The sequence below is a fragment of the Falco naumanni genome, chromosome 1 (assembly GCF_017639655.2).
Source record: "Falco naumanni isolate bFalNau1 chromosome 1, bFalNau1.pat, whole genome shotgun sequence".
NCBI classification, from domain to species: Eukaryota; Metazoa; Chordata; class Aves; order Falconiformes; family Falconidae; genus Falco; species Falco naumanni.
The window spans coordinates 123,873,339-123,896,749 of record NC_054054.1 but is presented as its reverse complement, the minus strand read 5'-3'; the positions used below and the strand labels follow the sequence as shown (position 1 = coordinate 123,896,749).

Here is a 23,411-nt window from a genome sequence, read left to right as displayed (position 1 = left end):
GAACTTGTACAGTGTATCGGTTGTATAACAGCTAGTATCAGTTGTATAACAGCTAGTAATTATTTCTCAAGCTTCTAACCAATTATTTCACAGCTGAAGGAAAAAGCTGCAATACAGAATATAAAAGCATCTTTCTAAACACATTGCTAAAATCAGGTTAATTTGCACAAATATAGGGTTTTTCTCCCCAAGTAGAGAAGTAGAAAGTTATTCGTTACCATGCCTACCAACAGAGCAAAGAATTTTTATCAAGCAAAACTATGGTGGTGTTAGTAAATCTGGACCATTATTTAACAGACTTCAACAGCGTGCAGTAGCTTAACATAAAAGTCTTCATCCAAAATAAAAGAATGCTAATAAATTATAAGTATCATATATACAGTGTGGTGTTCAGAAGATTGACTGAATTTAAGATCATTTTAAAAATAATTTGGGAAAATAAATAAGTAAATATTTAATCTCCAGGTGCGTAAGATAGAAATAAAACCAAAATTGCTGGGAATGTCTCTTCCTCCTGTACAACACAATACAGTACTATTTGCATTATAGTCAGCAACTTCTATTCAAATAACCTCAAAGGAAAAAAACCATGTTTTTCCATAATAACACATGCTCCAATTCCACTTCTATGATTTCATTAAGTAAAAATTAATATTAGCATTTTAATTTGCCTTCTTGTTTTGCACACTGGCATCACTGACGACAATTACAGGTGTAGGAACAGCACTTGCTAGGTAAGTGGAAAAAGTGGGATGACCTCTGAATAAAAAGAATGCTCCTCTAAAAAAAAAAAAAAAACAAACAAACAACCACCTAACACCAAAGCCTCAAGGTCTTAAGCACAAAGGACAAGATTTACAAATTATCTCTTACAAGACAAGAATTAAAATCAACATCACCTCCAGATGCAGGGCTGCAAAAAAATTAAACAGCATACTTCATCTGTGATGGGAGGTGGGTTTGCCCTTCTTGTGACCCTCCCTCTCCTGAGAGGCGTAAGCAAGACAAATACTGACAATAACTGGACAAAGGTGAAGCTGTCTCTCAATAAACATGCTTTTTCTCTCTGCTTTGCTGCTGTCTTGAGTCTAATAATAAATAAAAATACATTGAAGAATTCATGACCCAATGCAAAAATCATAGTTCAAAGGCATCACCGTGGCAGCAGGTAGCAGCAGGTTTACAGAGATTAAAATTCCACGTCAGGTCAACCAGAAATAAACATTTCCCTAATGCACCCAGAGTTGCCAAGAGGGGCAGATGAACCCCAGGAACAGTGACGAGCTGGCCAGGGGTGGGGGTACAAGCATCAGCAAAAGAAGTCTTGCAAGATTACTCCCGAAAAAAAATAAATCAGCATCAGAAAACATTGCTAGAAGTAACACATTCCTTATATTAATTTTGTCTAAGTGACAGAATGTATTACCCCACATATACAATGTAGGAGTCTTTGAAAGAAAGCAAGTATTATTCATTACCCTTTTCTCCCACTCATTTTTCAAAGAATCACTGCTTTGCTCACACATCTTCTTCAGCTCCATAATCTGCTTCTCTTTTGCTTCTCTGACGACTTGTGATTCACGAACAAGGGTCTGCACTGTCAAAAATGGGAAAATAAACAACCATTCAAGAGATACCTTGGGGATTTTTCAGTGTTGTCAACAGATGCAGATTACATCAGTTTTCCAATTGACCTGACTTTCTGGTGGGTTTTTGGCTCTTAAAAATACTTAATGCATGTGCTTCTGTAAAATTTAGTGCTTAAGATTCTGTGTCACTAAAATATTACAAGGTGTTCTCTACTTTATTTACAAAATATTTCATAGTGACTTCTCCTGACTGAAGCAGTAAATACACATCAACAAAATTCTGTATGACCTAAAGAAAACAGGTATTTTTCACCTGATTTTATGTGCATCCTTAAGAGAAAGAGTTCTTGTAAAGGTTGAATACCCAAGATATACAAGGAAATTAAGTTCCCCAACTTAAATTGCAAGTGATTGCATCAGGAATTCACAGTCTAACGATTTTTCTGGAAAATAAAGCAGGTACCTACTCACTTTTCAGGAGTGACTGATGATTTTCACTAGCTGGCATGAGCATAGGTGACTCAAACACAACCCGTGACAGAGGACCGCGACCACCAGGCCACCAAGAGAAGCACCAGATCCCTTGCTGGACACTTTATACTTTGCCAAGGAGCAGGAACCAACGTACATGGAACTTTCCCTTTTCGTACATAGATTGCCAAACTTGTGTATTATTTTACGTTGTGGTTTAGTCCATAGTGTAAATGGACTCCAAGGAATTCTAAAAGAAACTAACATTCAAAAACTGCTGACAAGCCACACTCAGGCCAAGTTTCATACTTATGGCATATTCAAGACTACAACTCACATTTTAAATCTCTTGCCGCAATAGTCCTAAATAAATAAAACATTGTGGTTTGATTAAAATGTAATGAACGTATAAATAAATTAACCTTAAGCCAGAGATTCCAAAAATTTTGAAATAAGTAGTCAAAATACTTCGGTACCATCAAAGAAACTTTTTTTGGTGACACTCATAAAACCTGCAAGTATTAGATGGAATAAGATCATACTGCCTCTTGGAAAAATCGGTTTGGAAACTGGACAGCAAAGACAACCAGACAAGCCTCTCAAAATCTACAGGAAAATATTAGGTCAAGACTGGCAAATGAAGAGGGAAGGGACACGTGCACCTAGAAGGAACTTTTTAAGCCCACAGCCACAAGAAGGGTACAGTACAATCCCACCACACAGAAAACAACAGTCATGAAGATAAAAATCACCTTTTTTCTCCAGTTTTCTGATCGTCTCTTCAGCTTCGTTTTGTTTGTTTTTGTAGAGGGACTTCAATGCCTCTATTTCATCATTCTTTCTATCCAAAATCTGTAGGAAAAATTCACAATTCTTCAACAAAAGTCCGAAAACCTAAAACTACAACCAGCGCACAAAATAATATACGATGACCTCGGTCAAAGGAGCTGCCTTCAAGAAGCACTTAGGTTGTGCAGGACTAAGTGATTAAATCTAAGTAATTTCCACAACTAAGACTTCCAAGGCATAAACAAAGGGTAGATTTAGATAAATATAGGTAGTAGATTAGAAAGGATTTTCACGTTTTAGGATGGGCTTTTTATTTTCTTTTAAACTTGGGCAAATCCAATGTTGCTTATGTTGAGTTTGGAAGTTTCACAGTGCTACTACTGCAAATAGAAAGGATTTGTTTCTCTTTTCATATTTATGTTGCCTGATACTATTTAAAAGCATCTAAAATTCTCATCAGGTTTTAGAAATACTTAAATAAGTGGTGAATTGCATTACACTCTTCTGTACTTCACCAGCTGCAATCCTTTGCATGTACTCCAAGAAACAATGGGTTGGAATAGAGCAAGTATCTGAGGTGCAACTATATTTCTGTACACGCCGATTTGGGGGGAAAAAATGCTCCAATGTTTGCACACTTTGAGATAGTATTTTAATTCAAACTTTGCATGTAAGATAAACATTAAAGTCACACACATTTTATAACAGTGCCCCAAATCTCTCATCAAACAGCAGCTTTCATCTTAAAACAATATTACTCCATCTGCATTAAATGTTTTGTGTCTTTAAAGATTAATACAACACTATTTAACCTTTTCTAAAATATCCAACGTTATTAAACAACTTCAAAAGACTGAATTCTAACATCAGTTAGAAAAGGATGACAACTCAAGGGATGAGAAAGCATTTAAACTATTTCTTATTCTCACAAAGCTGTTTCCTTTAGACTCTCAGCTTTGCTAGCTAGTTCTGCTTACAGACTTTGGAACAGATGAGCCAAATATGCACCTGACCAAATATTAACATCCTTTCAGGAGGCTTTGATGTGTCATAGTGTTGTGTCAACTGACTTCCTCCAAGGCTGTGACTCAGTCTTAAGAAACAAAACAGAGGTACTCAGTAACACAAAGCTTACAGTAGGATAAGTTGTCGTGATCCTGATGCTGAGCATTTAACTCACATTACATTCCCGGGATAGGAGGGATTCAGAAGGCACTTAAGACCTCGCAGAACTTTACCCCACATGTTTAAAACATGGTATTCAAAGTAACAGTATGCCCTTTGATAGTCTTTCTGTAATCTTCCCAAGAGTGGTGTTACGCAACACAATAAAGACAAATCCAACTTAATCCAAAGGAAGTTTATCTGGTGTCATTTTATTGCTGTGAAGAGTTAAAAGCCAATATAGCTTTAACAATGCAATAACATAAATAACAAACTGTTTATTGACCAGCCCACACTTTAAGATAGTGTCAAAATGGAGACATGAGAACAAGCACTATTACGGTATTAGCAGGAACACATGTGATATACTTGTGGATTTTCCTACTGTTACTCTTTGTATTTTGTCCGTAAAAAATTAATTAGTTGTTTTTGTTCACACTTTTCTATAATACAAGTGCTTTCTCTCTAAACAAAAAATCGCAGGTTTATGATTTCATCAGCATATGAAGCTACAGAAGCTGTTAGGCTGGTAAGATAGGTTGTCTTGTTCAAACAAACAAATCGCCTTGTATTTTCACATGCTTTCTGCAAGCATTTTTCCCTTCCTAAGTTTGTGTTATCGTAGAATAGTCTGCATTCTTATCAGCTTATGCAAACTGTTATCTACCATCTTACTTTAAAGGAACATTAATTGCAATTGTGAAGAAGCTAAAGTAAAACTGCTAATTATTATAATCAGATTCTCTATTTTGTTTAATTATACTGTTTTCGGGGAAAAAATACAAACACTTCTTACCTTTTGAATATCAGTATCATGCTTCTGCTGTAATTTAAGTTTTTCTTCATGAAATTTACCTTCCGCTATTTTCATTTTTATGTCCAGCTTTAAAAGAAAAATAGAGAAGACAGATAATTCAATTAAAATAAAGAATACATTGCACTAATGACCTTTGCATAAAACTTTTGAATTATTCATGTATGTCTTTAAGAAGGCAATGGGAAGTCACTAACAAATAACCGCTATGAAAAATCTATATTCAGTTTCCCAGTATTTTCATATTTATTTGATAAAACACAAAAGATCTAAACCTACTTATTTAAAAAAATGAACTTTTAAGATGTTTTATTTGGCAATAAAAACACCTGCTATTGCCCAGAAAAAGCTATCATCCTTTATTTAAATAAACACTTAAGAACAAAACTTTTAACATTTCTGTTAATATACCAAGTATGGTAAACTTGTTTTTATTCTTTAGGCAGGTGTTACATTTATACAAAGAATGTCCGTTAGCCCAGATGCATGTTTATTTTTGTTTGTTTTCTATTATTCATAGAGTTCACATTATAAACACATTTCCTTTGAAAGGTTACTTATAATGGGATTAAGGATATACTGCTGAATTGGATTGCTAAAATACATTTCCTACTTCTGCTTTTGTTTGTTCCAAGTAGCATACTTGAACCCCTGTGACACGCTCACACATTGCCAATTCTTAGAGTCTACATTTTCACCTTTAAAGTATCTTTACATCCCCTGCATATTTTCACTACGCCATTGGAGACTGTCCTCAGGACTCTGCAAATGCGATAGGTATTTCGTGTTTCTCAGTCTTGTAAATGACTGAACTGACACCTCGAGCTCAGGCTCAGGCTATTCCACATCCACACGTGATGCTCGTGCTGCTCAGAGCCAAAGCGCACGGCCAAGCAGCCCCACGACCCCCCTTCACCCTATAAAGGGCAGACCAGAATCACTGACATGGGACCACCAAGACCTCACCAGAAGATGACTTGTGGTCTGCTGTCAACAGAAAATTTTTTTCTAAGAGCTCACGGCGCTGAGGTGAGTCCCCTTGGAGCTGGACACTGGCCTCCCGTCACCATCCAGCTACCTCCAGTTCTCCCATTCTGTTTAGCTCAGTAAGAAGCTGCCTTTTAATTCCCTCAAATACCAACACATTCTAAAGCAGCCAACAAGCACCATTCATTCCGCCTTTAATTCCTTTGACTTACCTAAAGCAGTCATTCAAGCATGAATCTTTATCTAACATACACAAACAATAAACACATGCAAATCATTGATTTCTTTTATGTGATTGCTTTGTGTTACATATTTGTTTACTGTGACTTGAAAATGTGAGCTACAAAAATCCAAGTCAACTCGAAAATGCAAAATGCTGTGCAGTAAATACAGAAGACTCCCCAAGAACTGAAAAAAGCAACAGCAAATTCTTCCAGTTTCCAGATCGCTGATATCCAAAGTACCCACCTGCTTATCACACCACATACAACAGGCTATTTCCCAATAGCCTAAATAGGTAGACTTATGCAAATTACCAGGGAAAAAAAGTTAAGACTTACAATTAATCCAAAGAAAATAAATAGTGTTCTCAGCTGTCAGCCGTCTACCATCCAAAAATAAGCCTCATGATACAAAAGCATGTTCTACTCATGAAATATACACATAGTATATATTAAAAAAAAAGAAAAACCACACATAAATCCTTCCAACAAAGTGACGTTACAGAATGAAATCTTAGTACCAGGTGATAAATGTGTTGATTTAAAAAAAAAAGCGCACGGTAATCCACTTCCAGATAGACAGTGTGTGAACATTCCATAAATAAATATGAAGGGTTTGTCAAAACACAAATACCAGAAACTAAACATGAAAGAGACTCCAATCGACTGGAATTACATTAAAAACTTATGAATTACTGATGTATAGCTATTGCAATCACATAGCCATTTGATCCACACAAACATATTGCATTTAAAACTCATTAATAAAGTGAGAATGTCTCGGCTGATGTAAATTAATCCTTGGCAGTTTGCATCAGCTGAGATCTGGTCTACATGTCATTAATCTGTAGGTTGAAAGAACGTAAAAATAAATCAAAATCTAAAATTTGTCTTGCATTAAATATAGACATATATTTTCTAGTGAGAGTGATTGTTCTCTGGCACGTGGCTGTTTTCCCACAGGTTGACAGTGGAAATCCCTGTACTTGAAGTTGGCTCCCACTTCTTGTCATTAATCTCCCACTTAACACCATTCTTGCATTTGCACCAGTTTTCATCAATTCTAGTTCATGAATGCATTGCATTACTTCCAGTAGAACAGGTGTCACTTAAAATTTCACAGAATTTAGACTAATTTCCAAAAAGGAGAGCTAGCTGCAACACAACAACAAATGTGAAAAACACGTCCAAGACACAAAAGGCAGCTCTTAATGACAGCAAACGCTAATAACAAAATAGATGACTTTGAATATTAAAACTAAGATAAAAAAAGAAAAGTCTCTCTTATTTGGAAAATCACAAAGACCAATTCCTCCTCAGTTGAGGGCTGAAAAGGTGATACCTTGAGAAGCATTCAAGGTCCTCAACTTCTATAAACTTTCTGAAATCCTGAATTCGAGTGTTTGAAATTCAAGAGCATGTGGAGTTTTCAGCTAGTCTTACAAAGAAAGCTTTATTTATAATGAGTAACTGGTAAAAAATACAATAAAACAAAAAAATCTCCAACAGCATTTTAATTTTATAATGGTACATAGTTCCAAGACACACAGGTATCTTTCATCACAACTTCTGGAAGTGTTAACTTGAGCATTTGCTGTAAAAATAAAGACATATTGGTTTTAAAATCCTACATTTACAATTTCTTCTGTGAGAAACTGCTGGAAAAGCCAGAAAGCATGAGGACAACCAAAGTCCTACTGCAAAGCTTGGAGCACTGGTTTCATTTATAAATCTGCTTTTTGACCGACCCTTTGTGTAAGGCAGACTTCCAATCTCACCGCATAAGTAGATTAAAAAAACTGAGTCATGTAAACACATTTTTTAAAGTGATATCATTAAGGCTGGGGATGAAGCAAATGGGCTCATCACTTCACAACTGGGAGTGAAACTTCTCCCCTTCCACTTCAAAGTTTAAACACATTATTAAGTACTAATTTCAATAAAGGAGTATCTTTCAAATTAAAACCATACCAAACTGTGTCAACTGCATATCTGTAGTTACCAAATGTCAAACCTCATTTGCTAAGTTAGTCTCTATTTCCTGTTTTGTAACCTTATGTGCTACTCTTCTACGAAGAGCCCTTTGCACTTCGGCTTTACTTTATTTATAAAACACATATTGAGAAACAAAATCTGCTACAACAGTATCAAAGACCTTCATAAGTTTTAGAGAAAATAGATGAAAACAACTTCATAAAGTCATTCACCTTGTTAGAAGCAATTAACTGCACTCATGCTCATCAGTTTTAATACAATTTATTACCAGTTAAAAGGTAGCAGAAAACATGAAATTTATGGCACATGACCGTTCAGACAAAAAAAAAAGTATAGCAATTTTAGCTGTAGTTGAGCAGTCTGCAACTAGGTATGAAATGCAGCCATTGCTGTTGCCTGAGCATCATTCCTTTGGATTTCTGTCATTGTTTATTCTCCTTACAAAGAGTATGAGGCAATTAAACCCTAAGGCCATGTAAACAATACTGATGTCAAACATCTGTGCTGTCCCTGTTATTTAAAGCCATGGAGGGTGGTATCAACAGAACTGCTTTTATGTGCCTAGTCACACTTTCTTCCGAATTTCAAAAAAAAAAAAAAAACACCACCAAAACCAGCAAATACTTACCTGAAAATGAGGTTTCCTTCGATCACTGTCCTATATTTTAATAGCACAGGTTAAGTGCTACGAAAATTTAAATCATAACTGTCAGAATCTAACCTGTAAGTGTCATAAATCTTTGGGGGGCGGGGGGGGGGGGGGGGGGGGGGGGGGGGGGGGTAGTGATACTTCAGGTTTTCATGACAAGACAAGCATTCATCTTGTCACCACTTACAAAAAATTTGTAGAAATATTTAAATACCTGATTTAAAAGTAAATCAATAAGGAGACTAACAATATTAATTGGAGATAGCTTTGAACTACTGATCCCTATTCACTTGTCTTCATTACAGGGATCACCCTTAGGCCAGAGGTGGCATCTTGAAGGTTTAACATCCATCAGAGAGTTTTTTGGGATATTTGACAAAACAGTACTTGTTGCTTGCCAGATTTTTTTCCAAGTCTATGAATATACGGGGGAGGGAGGGAGGAAGCGAGGAAGGGGGAGAAGGATGTAAACCATAAACGAGAACTTCAAAGTCAAACTAACAATGTAGAACAATGACTCGTACATCTTACAATATATGACAAAACTTATTTGTCTTGGTGTTATGCAGCTGCTAAAAGAAATCAGTGCACAACACAAAGCTTTGATATTTTCTTAAAAGAAAAAGGTTTCTTAAAAAAACCACCAAACAAAAAACCAAACAATCCCCCCACAAAAACAACAAACAAGTAGAACTTTCTACCCATCATGTTTACTCAACTTTCACATCCAGGGTTAAAAAAAATAAATATCACTAATTTATAAACAATAAACAATAGTGTTTTAAACAATACAGGCAAGCCAAGGCAGGAGATACTGTACTTGAGAAACATTCAAGATTTATTATACATAAAGACATGCTGACTTCAGACAAAAGTAATCTGGAATAGTCTATCTCACATCATAATTAACAAGTGTTAAGTTTTTATCTTTTTTTCACTGTGTTATTTCTGTATCTTAGACTGTATCCTCAAAAGTTTTTAAGATTAGTTTTGAGGTATAGTCATACTTCTAACATTCAGAACAATTTAAGAGTCAGAATAACCACCAAAACATCATAAACTCAATGGCATGAAAAAAAGGAAACATATTTTATAACAATTTATTAGAACAGAAGTCTCTACATTAAGTAGAAAATTTAATCACATTGGAACTAATCTTCCATTTTCAAACTGAACTTCTGAAAAACTTGCGCTCGGTTTACAGTATGTGGAAAAAATACTGTTCGCTTCCAGCTTCATTGCATTCAGATGTCTGTCACGCAATACAGACCTTAACTACACATCTCATATTTAATGAGCAGCTTCTACATACTTACTCAAACAATTCTAAAGATCAGCATCTACCCCTGAAGTGTTTTTAACTGAAGAGAGAAATGCATTATAATATGAAAAGAAAGCAAAAAGGGTAAACCATGTCAGACTCATTCAGAAATACACTTCATCTTTCACACATGGATGAATGTGGTGATCATCTTCCCTTCTCACGACATCCAAGAGCTGGAAAATCTTCACAATTAAAACAGGCAAAGTACATTAGGAGAGAAGACTTATTGATGTTCTGGGCCTGTAGCACAATGAAATGTGTGTATCATGACAGAAGTATCAAATGTGACCACAGGTCTTAAAAGCACGAGCAGGTTTGATTTCCCTGCAAGTGCAGCCTGTTCCAGGAGCACACGGTGCAGGAGAGTTTAGCCAGCTTTACTCAAAGTCTAAAAGACAGGTAAGAGGAAAAATCACTTTCGAGAAGAATTAAGACCATCAAGCCTGTGTTGTTCACTTAAACCACTTAGAATAAACCCTCCTGAGGGATAACAGGTGAAAAAGTCTCAAGACTTGAACAAAGCACAAGACAGACATGATGTGGATGACCTTGTGTGTAACACTTCACTAAATTCCAGGAAGGCTAAAACCCAAAGATGTAAGCTGTGCCAAGGTAAAGCAACGTAGCTCTACAGACAGTCTTGCAGACCTACCAAAACTCCTTACAAACAAGCAAGGTATAAGGATGAACATTTTGTTGAGAACAAAATAAAATACATCATTGAGAAGATTGCTTTTCTTCACAGGTTAAGATTTCAAGAGGAGCTACAGGTCCCAAAGGGGTACCTGCTGCATCTCCCTGAGCTTCAGCTTGGTCCCCTTCATAAATGGGAGTCTATACAATAAAGAACTATTCTTTTGAGTTTTTGACATGAAGGATTTTTATGACATGCAAAGGAGATTCTTTTAAGTATCAAAGATCATTATTTCTCACTGTTTTGGATGTAGACATTTCCCAAAAATGTCCAGAGAGGGTGGGGTGGGGATGGCGGTGTATAATTTTGCCACCTAGCTGGTTTCACATGATTGAAATTTCCAAGGTTCTATCGGACTTCAAGAACACATCCTATAAATTAAAGGAAGTCATAAATAATATTTTTCCTAGTGGAACATTACACACAATAAAAGCAGGTCTCCCATCTGGAATTCACATTAACATCGGGGTTTTTTGCCTGATGTTTTGTACTCATCCCTCCGAGTATAACGCAGAAATAAAAAAAAATATTTCTAACTACATTTTGAAACAGTAATCATTAACTGCTCCAAATTCTGCATTGAAGATCATCAATATTTTTATTCAACGCAATGCCTAAAGTGAAATAAATATCTGGTAAAGTCTCTGTTGCAAAGAGCTTACAGTCCAGACAAACCAGAGATTGACTGAAAGAAAAGCAGTATCAAACAAGTGAAACGTGCAAGCCAGAAATTAGAATGTAAAAAGACCTTTTATAAACATGGCGTTTTGCCCAGATTCAAAGGTCCCTCCACAAAAGTCTATGTTTATGATCTGGACTATATTATTTGACCTAACAAACATTTATACTTCTCTCCACAGATCTAACCTTCTTTGTATCTTTGCTCTTTAAAAACACTACAACTGCTACTTCCAGTTACAACAGTTTTACAGAGTACTCTTTGAAGTGAAACTAGATATTCACTTAAGTAAAAAATTAATATGATATTGCCCCATTTTTATAGCCACTAAAAATGAAAGGCTTTGTCCTAAATCAAATCATACCAGACTTCCCCCATCAAGAAAAAGTCTGACTTTTCAAATGACACAGAACATTAATAGACATTTGTTGTATACAGAAAAATAATTGAATGGACAATTGTTCTCATTCATATGTAAATGTCATTAGTCTCTTTCAAGAGAGAACAATGTATTTTTCACAGATTTCCAAGTTGGGGGTAGTGGGAATAGGGAAAAAAACATACAGTTTGTATCCCAACAACTGCAATAGCTTGAAATGGTATTTTCACTCTAAAGGATATTTTATATAGCTAGTAAACATAGCATGCATATTAGCACCACAGCACAATATATTACAAAACAGCTTTATTTGGAGTGGCAAGTGCCCCACTTCCGTACATAACAAACATGTCTGCCACTAGTAGCAGAGGCTGACATCAGTAAGTACCAAAATAAGTTCAAAATATGTTTAGAAATTGTGAAAGCTTACATGTGGTAATAACTTATTAGATGCAATTTCTCAAAAGACTGCTCAAAAACGCAACAAAAGATCTCTTCAATTGCCAGCACTGAAAACTGAACCCCGATAAACCTTGCGAACGTGCAGAAATCATACCGATTTCAAAGGCAGTTAGTAAAACCCGAGTATAATAGAAGAGTAGACACTACTTGAAAACTTTGTATTACTACATACAGTGCCAAGGCCAGTGAAGTAAATGAGTCTGTGCACAGTCAAAAACACCTACTTTCTCTCCCCAGTGTTCTTTTTTTAATATGTTGTATTTCAGCAGCTACTGAACTTTTTACACTCATTTCAGGATCTCCTGAAACAGACATTAAAACTGTACTCCTACCTTTATTTCACAAGTGCAGCAATAACAGTGGATAGTACGTACTTTTCCTAGTCAATACCTTTTCTCCCTTAAAAAACAGGATCTATACATGGTTTAAAAAAACCACAAACAAACCCAAAAAACCACACACACAAAAAAAAATTTTTTTTTTTTTTTTTTGAGAGAGAGGCAGACACTTTGAGGTAGAGATTAATCATGCAGCAAAAGATTAATTCCCAGCTGCTTGGCAACCATCTGGACAGTCAACTGGTTAAAACACTAGTTTGAATTGCTAACCTACCTCTTTGATCTTTCTCAATGTCTCTAGCACATATGTGCAATAATTAAAGACATAGTTCACAAAATATTGCAAAAAAAAATAATAAATAACTGTACATGTACATATCTATCTCCACAACCAGACCAATTAGTATTGGGAATTATAAATCACAAGCCAGTTTATGAAAACATGTCTCATCCTGACACAGACTGTATGTCTCACACCAGTCTAGCAATAAAATAAAGTTTGGGGTTTATTACGTTACATTCTGAAGAGTTATCAAAGCAAGACAGGATGCAATTTCCTCACACGGAAGACAATGGACAACTTGCATATGTTCTTAGGAACAGGACATTAATCAGCCAAGAATCACGCTAACAGAAGTCAAGATTGCTGAGTTTTTAAACATGAACTAACAGATTCCTATTCAGAACAATTACTCGGTGGTGAGAATCAGTTTACAACTGAATTCTCAATATAAATCAGACACCACATTCAAACTAGACATCGGATTTGTGGATAAAAGGGAGAAAATTCAAATGAACCAGATAATAGTCAAGTTCACAACACACATGGCTTGGAATATTTTTAAGGGAATAAAACCAGTATTTTCAGAACCAAGTTGTCATAGGAAAAAAGTTACGGAAAAGTGAAAAATCAAGATGAAAGTAATAATGTCATATCTGCCTTTTTGCATTTTCTTGTCCCTTCCCACGGGACACACTTGTGTGAACAGGAGTCAACATACATTCCTACATTTTAACAAGAATATTCACCAGAATTAAAAAACTTAACAATTCTTACTCCTTGCAAAACAGCAAGACATTTCTGAGCAGAAGTATGACAGGAACAGTTCTGGATTAACAGGATGACAAAAGAAGGGGAACAGTAAAGGAAGAGAAATGGAAGTGAAGAACAGAGGGATCGGATGAAAAAAAAATTCCAACACACACAGGTCCAGTTATTTTAAAAGTCAAGTTTTGAGCCCACCTACAGATACCTTTGGAACTCAAATGCTTCCAGAAAGTCCATCAAAAACACTTTCATTATTAGTAAATACCTTTGAGTTTAAAAGGCATAAACAGGACCACCAGCCCCATTACATGCCTAAGTATGTTCCTTCAGCTACATTCAGCTTTCCTAGTTCGATGCACATATGTATCTATATCCATCTAGCAAGCAGATTTAAACTCTGGAGACATACATACACATTAGCACACAAACACTTTTCTTCCATTACAATACAGAAGAGAATAATATTGATATATTTTGTTAATGTTCTTGGAAGATGTGAACAAAATAGCTGTTTTCAGTGAGGAAAAATATCAAATCCATGATGTAGCTAAAAGCAAAATGTTAGTTTTAACACTGGTAAAAATTAATTTTAATTACAGGAGTCCTACTTTTAGGATACTGTCTCCATATTAGTTTTATTTATTGCTTTTAATTTGGCATGCATGAAACATTTATGCATTTAAATACTTCGTTATAGAACAGAGCAATTAAGAGGAAGAAATCAAATCCAGAAGGGCAATGCTCACTGATCACCATTCTCCTCCTAACTGCAGGGACACATATTTTTATGTTCAAGTATTTGGGTTTTTTCTTCCCCTAAAATCCCACCTCTTTTCCATGATAACACCAGAAAATGTTATTCACTCTCCCTCCCAAGTTCCACAACTTACTTTCCCCCCCTGCATTCTTTCCTCTACATTTTACGTATGGTCCCTTTTGGGGAAAATCTGAATCACAGCCCTTATGCAATTCTCTCCATTTCAAGTTACTATCTCTTGCCAGATAAGTGAGAAGCACAGTAAATCTGCTGCTTTCAACACCTTAAATTCAGAACACTTCTAGCCAGACCAAGACTTAACTATAACATCATCACTTTAGCATGCTGATTTTATCTTAACATTAATATATCACTAGATCCCAACACTTCTGGTGTAGTAAAACTACATACACAGCTTGATAGTCTTTATAAACAAAATTTATGTCACGCAGCAAATGAGTGTTCACAAAAAAGAGAAAAACATAAATAAAGATTAAGATGATAAAGGTTCTAAATAGTTTTTTAAAAAGGCTGCATCTTAAAAGACAGCATTTGCGAATACATTAAAAAAAAATCACTTCTTTCATCTTACTTCTGGTACTCAATCCATGAAAATGCATTGGTTCTGTTTTTCTGAAAAATCACAAATAAGAACTATTTCTTTCCCCCCTCCTATGCTCCATGGAGTATTGGGTGGCATTCAGGATGACCAAAGGTGAAGTTCAAAGGGACACTTTTTCCTATTTATCAAGATAAGCCAGTCATGCCATCTGTTCTGTTTTGCTGTACTGCTGAAAACTGATACATCCCTGTTTTGTTGCATCTTCCTGGTCTGAACTTATATTTCAGTAATGACAGTTTCCCAAACAGTTTAATTCATGTCAGAAGTATTCAGGGAAAATCCGACTAAAAACCAATGCCTGATGATATTCACATTTTCATAAATCTGTGATGTGGTTATCATTGAAAAGAGCCATGTGTTTAGCATTACAGAATCAAAACAGGTGCAGGAATGGTTTATGAACAAAGGTCTAAAGGTTAAAAGCAGAAACCCACAGTTATCCTATTTTATGTTCTCCCGTTCTACTACAAAGCGGTTGAAAACAGTTAAGGGTTTACCAAAACTCTTTTGTACAGCACTATTTTTCTTCTAATACATTTACATTCTATAAATGAAAAGGCTTTACTCTTAATTGAGCTTCACAAACAGAGTAAGATGAAAACACATTTAAGTTCTCTACTTAATAGCACACACATGGTGATTGTGAAATACTGTCTATAACCTTTCCAGTTTAAACCAGCCCACAGTTGAGTACCATTAGCAAAAAGTACTGGATTTTTACTATGTGGTTTAGAGGATTTTCCACTGAACTAGCAAAGTATTCGTTGAGTAGTTTATGTGGCTACTTGGCATGCATTCCTGTTTATTTAATTTGAAAATATTATTTAAATGACAACATTGTGCTTTCAATTTATTTACTTTTTGGTCTATTTTCACATCTTATGAAACCTTGCCTCATCCTGAGGCAATGGTGGTTTGAATATTGTCAATACAAAAGAACAGTCAATATTAGAGCAGAGCAGAGAGAGTGAAAGGCACATGTATTGTGCAACTGCCGTATCAGGCTGCTTGTTTAAACACCAAACCAGGCCGCCAGCTAGCAACATAAAGCAGACTGTCACATACATTACTTCATGGACAATGGAAGGATCTGCAGAACAATTTACCCTCCCCTGTATCTCAGTTAAAGACTTCTTCTGAAGTGTCTTGAAAATAACTTCAGGACGGTTCTAATTCATAACTGTTCTTACAACCACCCGCGTAAAAGGAGAGACAGTTTCATGGCTTGTGGATGATGCCCCCTCCTTTCCCACTCGTACGTATTTGGAGCCCTGCGTAGGTCGAAGTCCACGTCCATAGCTTGGGAACCGTTTACATATGCCTCGATTTTCCAAGAGCTTACGGATGAAAACAGAAATTTGAAGGGCAAAGAGAGAAGTGGTGGGATTTGGTTTGTTGGGGCTTTTTTGTTTTGATTTGGTTTTTTGTTTGGTGGTTGGTGGGGTTTTTTATTCATTTTCCTAATACATAACTGAATTTCCTTTCCTGAAGCTTGGTCTACCAGAGTATTGATTAACTGATTGTACACACGCACACACAAAAGTAACGCTCACATGGTTTCAGAATAATCTGAAATATCTATGTGCTAAACGTAGCGCATTTGAGATGTATCTCATGACTGACGTTTTAGAGAAACTGAGTAGTTTACAACAAAAATATCATAGGCATACAACTTCCTTAAGCTGTGGCAAAGGTGAAAATGACCACAAAACTTTACTTTTGTACGTGTTCAAAACAAAATAACACAGTATAAGAGAATCAGATTAGGCAAGCTTTGGCAGTAATCTCACCAGTTAACAACACTCAAAAGAAATAATACAAAACCCTGTATGAATAAAAACGAAATGGAGCTAAATGAGGCAAATACAGAAATAACATAGGTCTTAATAGAAACAAGGTCTAGATCTGCAGATTTTTAATGGCATATAGAAAGCAAACAAAAATCCTCACTAAATCAAGGCTTCCATTGCTTCTGTTTAAAGGTAGTTGGGAAAATTCCCAGAATTCAAACTCTTCTACACTAAAATTTCCTTTAAAGGAACAGTAAATGTGTTCAGAAAGGCTTTCTTATTCCCTAATTGGGAAATACATTAAGTATTTAATGAAAAGCCCTGTCACTTCAGCAAAAATTCTCTTACATGAGATTTTCTGCTATAACAAACCGCTTTGTGAATACTTAATTTCCAAAGAAAATGCCCTAATACTAATTTGGGTGTAATTTTCTTTTTCTAAAAAGACCAAAAAGAATCTTACCTCTTTTTCATGCATTCGAAATAGTGTCTGTTCATCACGGAAAGTGCTACTTTTTCCTAGGCCAAATTTGGGTGTCATCTATTGAATAAGAACAAGTTGAAAACAACTGATTAAGTTTAAAGCAGTAACTCCAAGTAAAATCAATCCCAACCAGAAATGAAAATTATTAGGCATGTTTTCTCACTCTTATAAAATATCAAGGGAATATAAACACCTACCAAAGACATTGGCATCGGTTTTTCTCGCAAGTATCTTGGATTTTCTAACTGAAAAACAAGTTAGAGAGAAAGTAATCAGGTCAGTTATGCCTTATTTTTTCTTACAACACTAAGAAATATCTCCAAGTATTAATAAAAGTTTGCAATGACAACTTTGGTTGCATCCTTTGAGAGGTAATCTGTATCAGCAAGGATGCACTTAACACAGTAACTATATTTATATATAACACCGTAACTCAAAAGAACAACAGTAGAAGAGATTTAAGCATGCCTTCAGACATACACACCAGCTCAAAACCTGCTTTCCACTAGAAAATTTGATTATCTATTAAAACACAGTTAATCTGCAAATAATCAAAATAGTACTGTCCCTACATACATGTCTGTAACCTACAAGTAACACACAATTTTCCAGGGCATAATTCTTTCTCCTTTAGAACATTTCAGCAATCCTTAAGAAAAGCACTCGGCAGAATGCAAAGGTCCAATAACATACTGCCACCTTTTACAAGTTATGGAAATAGAAAATCCTTGTAAGAGATCATTCCGTTGGACATTACCTACTCAGCAAGTTTTAAAATTTTAGTGTTTCCTAATGCAAATGGATCAAAAATTGCACCTTTCCCTCCCCCCAAACCCTTTAGTGGTTGTAAAAATGCCATCAATGCATGTTTTAAAAGAATTTGGCAGTGAAATACATAGTTTATGCAAAAGATTTCCAGCTTTATTGTATAATTTTTCATTTAAATCAGTGTAAAGCTAGAATAAATTTACAGATTACAGTGATTTTAATCTAGTCTTTTTGAAAAACTACAGTTTGACTGCATTGAAACTATATCCACACATGTAAGTCATAGAGACAAAACATACGGAAATAATTCATTAACACTACTGTATAATTAAAGCAGCTCTTTTAATCACTATTTTTAAGAACTGAATACAAAACATTGTTCACAACCCACTTCCTCTATCAGACAGCTATATCTTTTTAATTTTCTCAGCCGATGAGGCTCAAACATCACATCACAGAGAATGCGTAACACCCAAGAAAAGCTTCCAAGGGTATAATCTTGTAAAATGTGGCAGTGAGATTTGGAATATGAATGTGACTAATTCACTTCTTACAACATTTAGTCTACTTTTTTTTTTTAAAGATTAAATTGATCTATGAGGCAGGCCAATCTATCAAATGCTTGCACCTTCCCCATTACTATGAAATAAATTTGTGTTGAATTTATCAGTGAAAAAGAGGCTTAATCCCTCTGAAATTTCAATTTGATACAGTATTATTCATTTCCTGTCCTAAAAGGTTATGTAGGATTTCTATATGCTGTGCAAGAGTTGTCATATTTCACCCAAAAGTAGTTGTAGGTATTCACATTTAACACATACATTCAATTTCAATGAATAGTATTATCTAATATTTTAATAATGTAGCTGAAAGTATAAGAACACCAGTCATCTAACAAATAACCTATTCCTCTTTATTGTCAATGACTTCACTAAAACACATGCATTAAACTTCCTTTCATATAAAACATCCTAGGTTGTTTTTATTTCAGTGGGTTTTGGTGTCTTTTTTTGACTACGCCACAGTGACTGGCATACAAAAAACATGGGTGGACATTAGTGAATAAAGGAATCCTGCATGAACCTACTGCAAAAAGAAAAAAAAATATAATTTCGGACACAGAAGAGGAGATTGGTGAGGAGAGGAATACAGGAGTGAGAACATCACAGGACATTAACCACAGAAGATAGATAACAGTGGAGGGGGAAAAATAAATAATCAAGAGAGGGAGGAAGTCAAAAGTACAGACATTCTAAACCAGAAAAAATTAGGAGGATTTTCTTTGTCCGACATGCATACCTGCAAGCATATTTTCTGTCTATAATTCTCTGGTTTTACTCTCCCTTCTAGATCATTTCACCTACTTGCCCATGCCCCCCCACACCTCATCACCACCTGTACAGATAGCCCAGCACTAAAGGCAACTTGCCAAACGCTCAAGGCAGACGCCTGATCTGGCTCCCCAGCAAACAGAGCAGCAGGTAACTCTGAAAGCCTTCACCAATACCTGCTGGAATTCTGAGAAAGCTGAGGCTGCAGAACCACATTTCAAAGGCATAACTATTTTCCAAAAGCCCCCTCTCTTATGCAGAATGAATGCAGTCACCCTTGACTTTTGCTTTTTTAAAGCTAAAGATTATTGTAAATATTTACAATTAATTCAAATACTTTATCTGACCATGAAATGTTTACAGTCTTCATTTCAAACCCCATGTAAAAAGCTAAGGTATATCTTACTTGTTTATGAGAAAGAAGGAAAATGTGTCTCTAATACTTTGTATGGCCTTAGTCTTGCATTTTTTGATTTTGTAACAGCAGCCATATGTGCTTTGAAGTTAAATGTTCCCACTTTGTTACTTGTTGTGGATTATATCCACTTAAACTGATCTGTAAACATTTAATGCCTCAACATTCATTCTTTTCATGCTGGTCTTCTGCAAAACTTCTTGTTCTCAAAATTATACCACATTAAAGAGGGAATATCACAATAAAGAATGCCCAAAAAAGAAAAAAGCTTGTATTTATGAGAAACATGCAAATTTAAAAATAACAAGCAAAAGGTCAAAGACAAACCAAAATACATATGTATGAAACTGAAGGACGGCCATGAGAAGAACAGTAAATCACATGCTTTTTTAAGACTATGAACCAAATAAATGTCATCATGAAAGACATCTTTATTTGAACTAGAATTGAACTCTAACTTCTTAATACCACTTCTTAACAAAAATGGCATTTTGAATTTCTTTGTAGAAAAGATTCTGGATTCTCCTATTCTATTAGGCCATCAAACCGACAACAAACCATGTTTCAATTTGTGAGGATTAGCATGGTCACCTTCTAGTACTTGAGTCCTCATAAACCAGAGCTGGGAAGGCTTTGGATGATCAGGTCCCCACTAAGAGATCCCTACTACTTAAGAGGAGTAATCTACTTCATGAAAATATAGTTATCCTCCTAAATTGAAAGAGGTATGGCAGAAGTCTGCATAAAAACACAGATTCCAAAACTGAATTGGAGGCAAATTAACTGCCAATTTTAACTTTAGTATTTTCAGTTTCTATTTAACACCACCTACAGCAGTCAAAATGAAACATTTTTGCAGTATACAATTCATAAGCTACCACTGCAAGCAATGAGGGAGGTGGTGATAAAAGTAAACTGAGCTGAAACGGTTTCCCCCAATATCAAGAACAGTGCAGAAAAAGCACAATTTTGAGCACTAAGTACTTGCACCAGACTGATCCTCAGACATCAACTACATTTCATCCCTCAGGCTGAAAATAGTGTAAAAACTTTGTATCTGCCATGTATGCCAAAGCTTCTGCTCTTCTGACACAGTAAATACCACCACAATGACAACGCTAATGTTATGCTTCCACTCTACCCCTTCCAAAGTCGCATTTCGTTCTTTGGAAGATGTTTATCAAGGTACACTTATCTTCAGTAATGCATGACTGTAGCTTATTACAGTTCGGTAACAGAGTCAGAAGGTATGTTGTATATATTAAGATTCAGGGAAAAAAAACCCACATTTGGAACAGCAGACTTGTTGCACATTCCCCCTTAAGCTTCTTCAAAGAGAGAATGTGATTGTTTTCAAAACAAGGATGGAAAACACACACATGAAAGAGTTAAGAACACTTAAGATTTTGAAATGGTAAACAACTAAACTGAACCTTGCCCTAAATTCTTACTTTAATCTAACAAACCCAGCTAGCATGTTCCCTACAGAAATAACTGCTGAGTAGCTTCAGGAAATTTGAGTAAGGACATTCTTATCTAACATCATAATTTGTAGGGAAGTTCACTTTAATGCTGCTTCTGCAGTCTTAGTGGAAGGACATTAAAGCACATGAAGATTGTTTGTCAGCATAGAAGTTGAATTTATTTTTTGAAGTCACAACATCACTTGGAGTTCACTGTGGGAAAGTTTTTACAGTGTTGCTGCCCTCCAACACCACAACATATACAGTAGGTATGTTTATAGTAAGCAGACAGACTAAGAAACCAAACAAAAGATAATCAAATGGTTTGTACAGAAATGGTTGAGCTTAACTAGACTGGAAAGACACAGGCAGATGTGAGCCAAGTACACAAAACAGGCATACCATACACTGCTGCTGCAGCCACCCAAGAACTCTGTGCTTGCGTCTGCTTTAACCCTGTGTTATATGTAATTTCTGCAAGAAAGGAGAATGTAACGCCAGCCACTGACCACAGAATTTCTTTGGTCTAAGTCCTCTTAAACCTTTACTAAGCAATAACGTTTCCCATGATAAATTCTTCTGGGCAAGTCCTGAGGGTCCAGGGATGAAGACCCCACACCACTTCTGGAAAAAGCTAAACAGTTAATTCTTGTCCTGGCTGAATTCCGGTGATGAAAAATTACATTTTCCCTGATTAAAACCCCCTTTGCCAGGGTACAATCTCTTTGTATGTTTTTTACCTAAAATGGAAGTGCTGAATTTCCTGGGATGTTTACAAGAGTTACTTTGTCACACCTAAAATTGGCTACAATGACAAACAAAGCTGGATCAGAAGCATCGTGAAACATACATATAGGCAGGTCAGGTAAGAATATGCAGGGGTTCAATTCATTGCTGTTCCTTTACACAAAATTTTCTATCCAAACATTATGTTTGTCTACAGTTTAAAAAGCTTAACAACTACAAGAGGAAAAAATAAGAAGGATGTTGGGGAGTAGGGGTGTAGCAAGTTTAATTCCACGATCCAGCAAGCTTCTTTTCCCGATATTAAATATATTTCACAATATGTATATTTTTTTGAGATATAACTAATGTGAAGTTGAGGATGTCCCTAAACAGCTAAAGAATGATAAAGAAAGTTCAAAGCGGCAACACAACCAAAGATTACTTGCATTTGCTGCTCAACTCCTGGCTCTGAAACTTTTCCCTTTGAATGGCAACACAATAGGATTTCTTATTTTCTACAATGCAAACGCAACTTCAAGGAACGAACACTTAATAAAGGATAGTGCCCACATCAGTTAGATAAGAGTCAATAAAAGCTAAGAAACACACATTTTATAATGTATTTTAAATTACTTATATTAGTATTCCATGTATGAAAAGCAAATTTATCACAAACCTCAACTTTAAAAAAAAAAACACAACACTTATTCATGCATGACTAGAATCTAAAGAACTTGAACAATAAAATGTTTGATAGAGATAATCAGGAATGCTGCAAGGCAAATGGAAAAAATTCTTTTATTACTCACGGGAAGCAACAATATTTGCAAAGTAAGGCAGCAGTCTTACTTCCTGCATAAAAAATGTTATTACTACTAATAACAAATATCTGAAGCCTCCATATTACAGTCTCCTAAGATTTGACCTCTCTGCTTAATAGAGAAATAATAAAAATTATTTCCCAAAACTTTCTACAATACTTTTCATTATAAAAATCTCAGCCACTGATGTAAGCATATAATAAAAAGTGAAAACACATTCAGTGTGTGACCTTAAAAATACACAACCTTTGAAGACAATGAAATTTACAATACATCAAAGTAGAAGCCCAAAAGATAAGCAGTTTATAACCAGTCATTATAATCCAGACAAACTATACTGGAACAGTGAAGGTGTAGCAACAACTCAAGCTGGAAGATGTTAACTTTTTTCACCTTTACACAGAGCACCTATCTAGATACTTGCCGATTCTTGAATAAAAGCATATTATCCACATGTATTTGCTTGAAATAAGAATAGCTTCCTAAAATTTCAAGGATTGCTACCGACAAAAATCCTTGTATAAGGACTTGTCTGAAATTCCTAGGATTAGCTGTCACCATCACTGCAAAGAAAATGTATGGAAGCACACATTCTCTGCCAGACTAGCAACCTTGATTCACCATTTATTCC

The 23,411-nt window shown here is 35.5% G+C and overlaps 1 protein-coding gene across 4 annotated transcripts in view; it reads right to left on the bottom strand.

Moving 5' to 3' along the window:
• Positions 1-23,411, bottom strand: part of CEP112 (centrosomal protein 112) — a 171,775-nt gene that overhangs the window by 132,525 nt on the left and 15,839 nt on the right. For all 4 annotated transcript variants that reach the window (XM_040582028.1, XM_040582024.1, XM_040582027.1 and 1 more), the window contains 5 exons: positions 17,454-17,501; positions 17,236-17,313; positions 4,810-4,896; positions 2,813-2,912; positions 1,479-1,597 (listed from right to left, as the gene is read on the bottom strand). In XM_040582028.1, the coding sequence (XP_040437962.1) occupies positions 1,479-1,597; positions 2,813-2,912; positions 4,810-4,896; positions 17,236-17,313; positions 17,454-17,501 (432 nt within the window). The remainder of the gene's footprint in view (positions 1-1,478; positions 1,598-2,812; positions 2,913-4,809; positions 4,897-17,235; positions 17,314-17,453; positions 17,502-23,411) is intronic.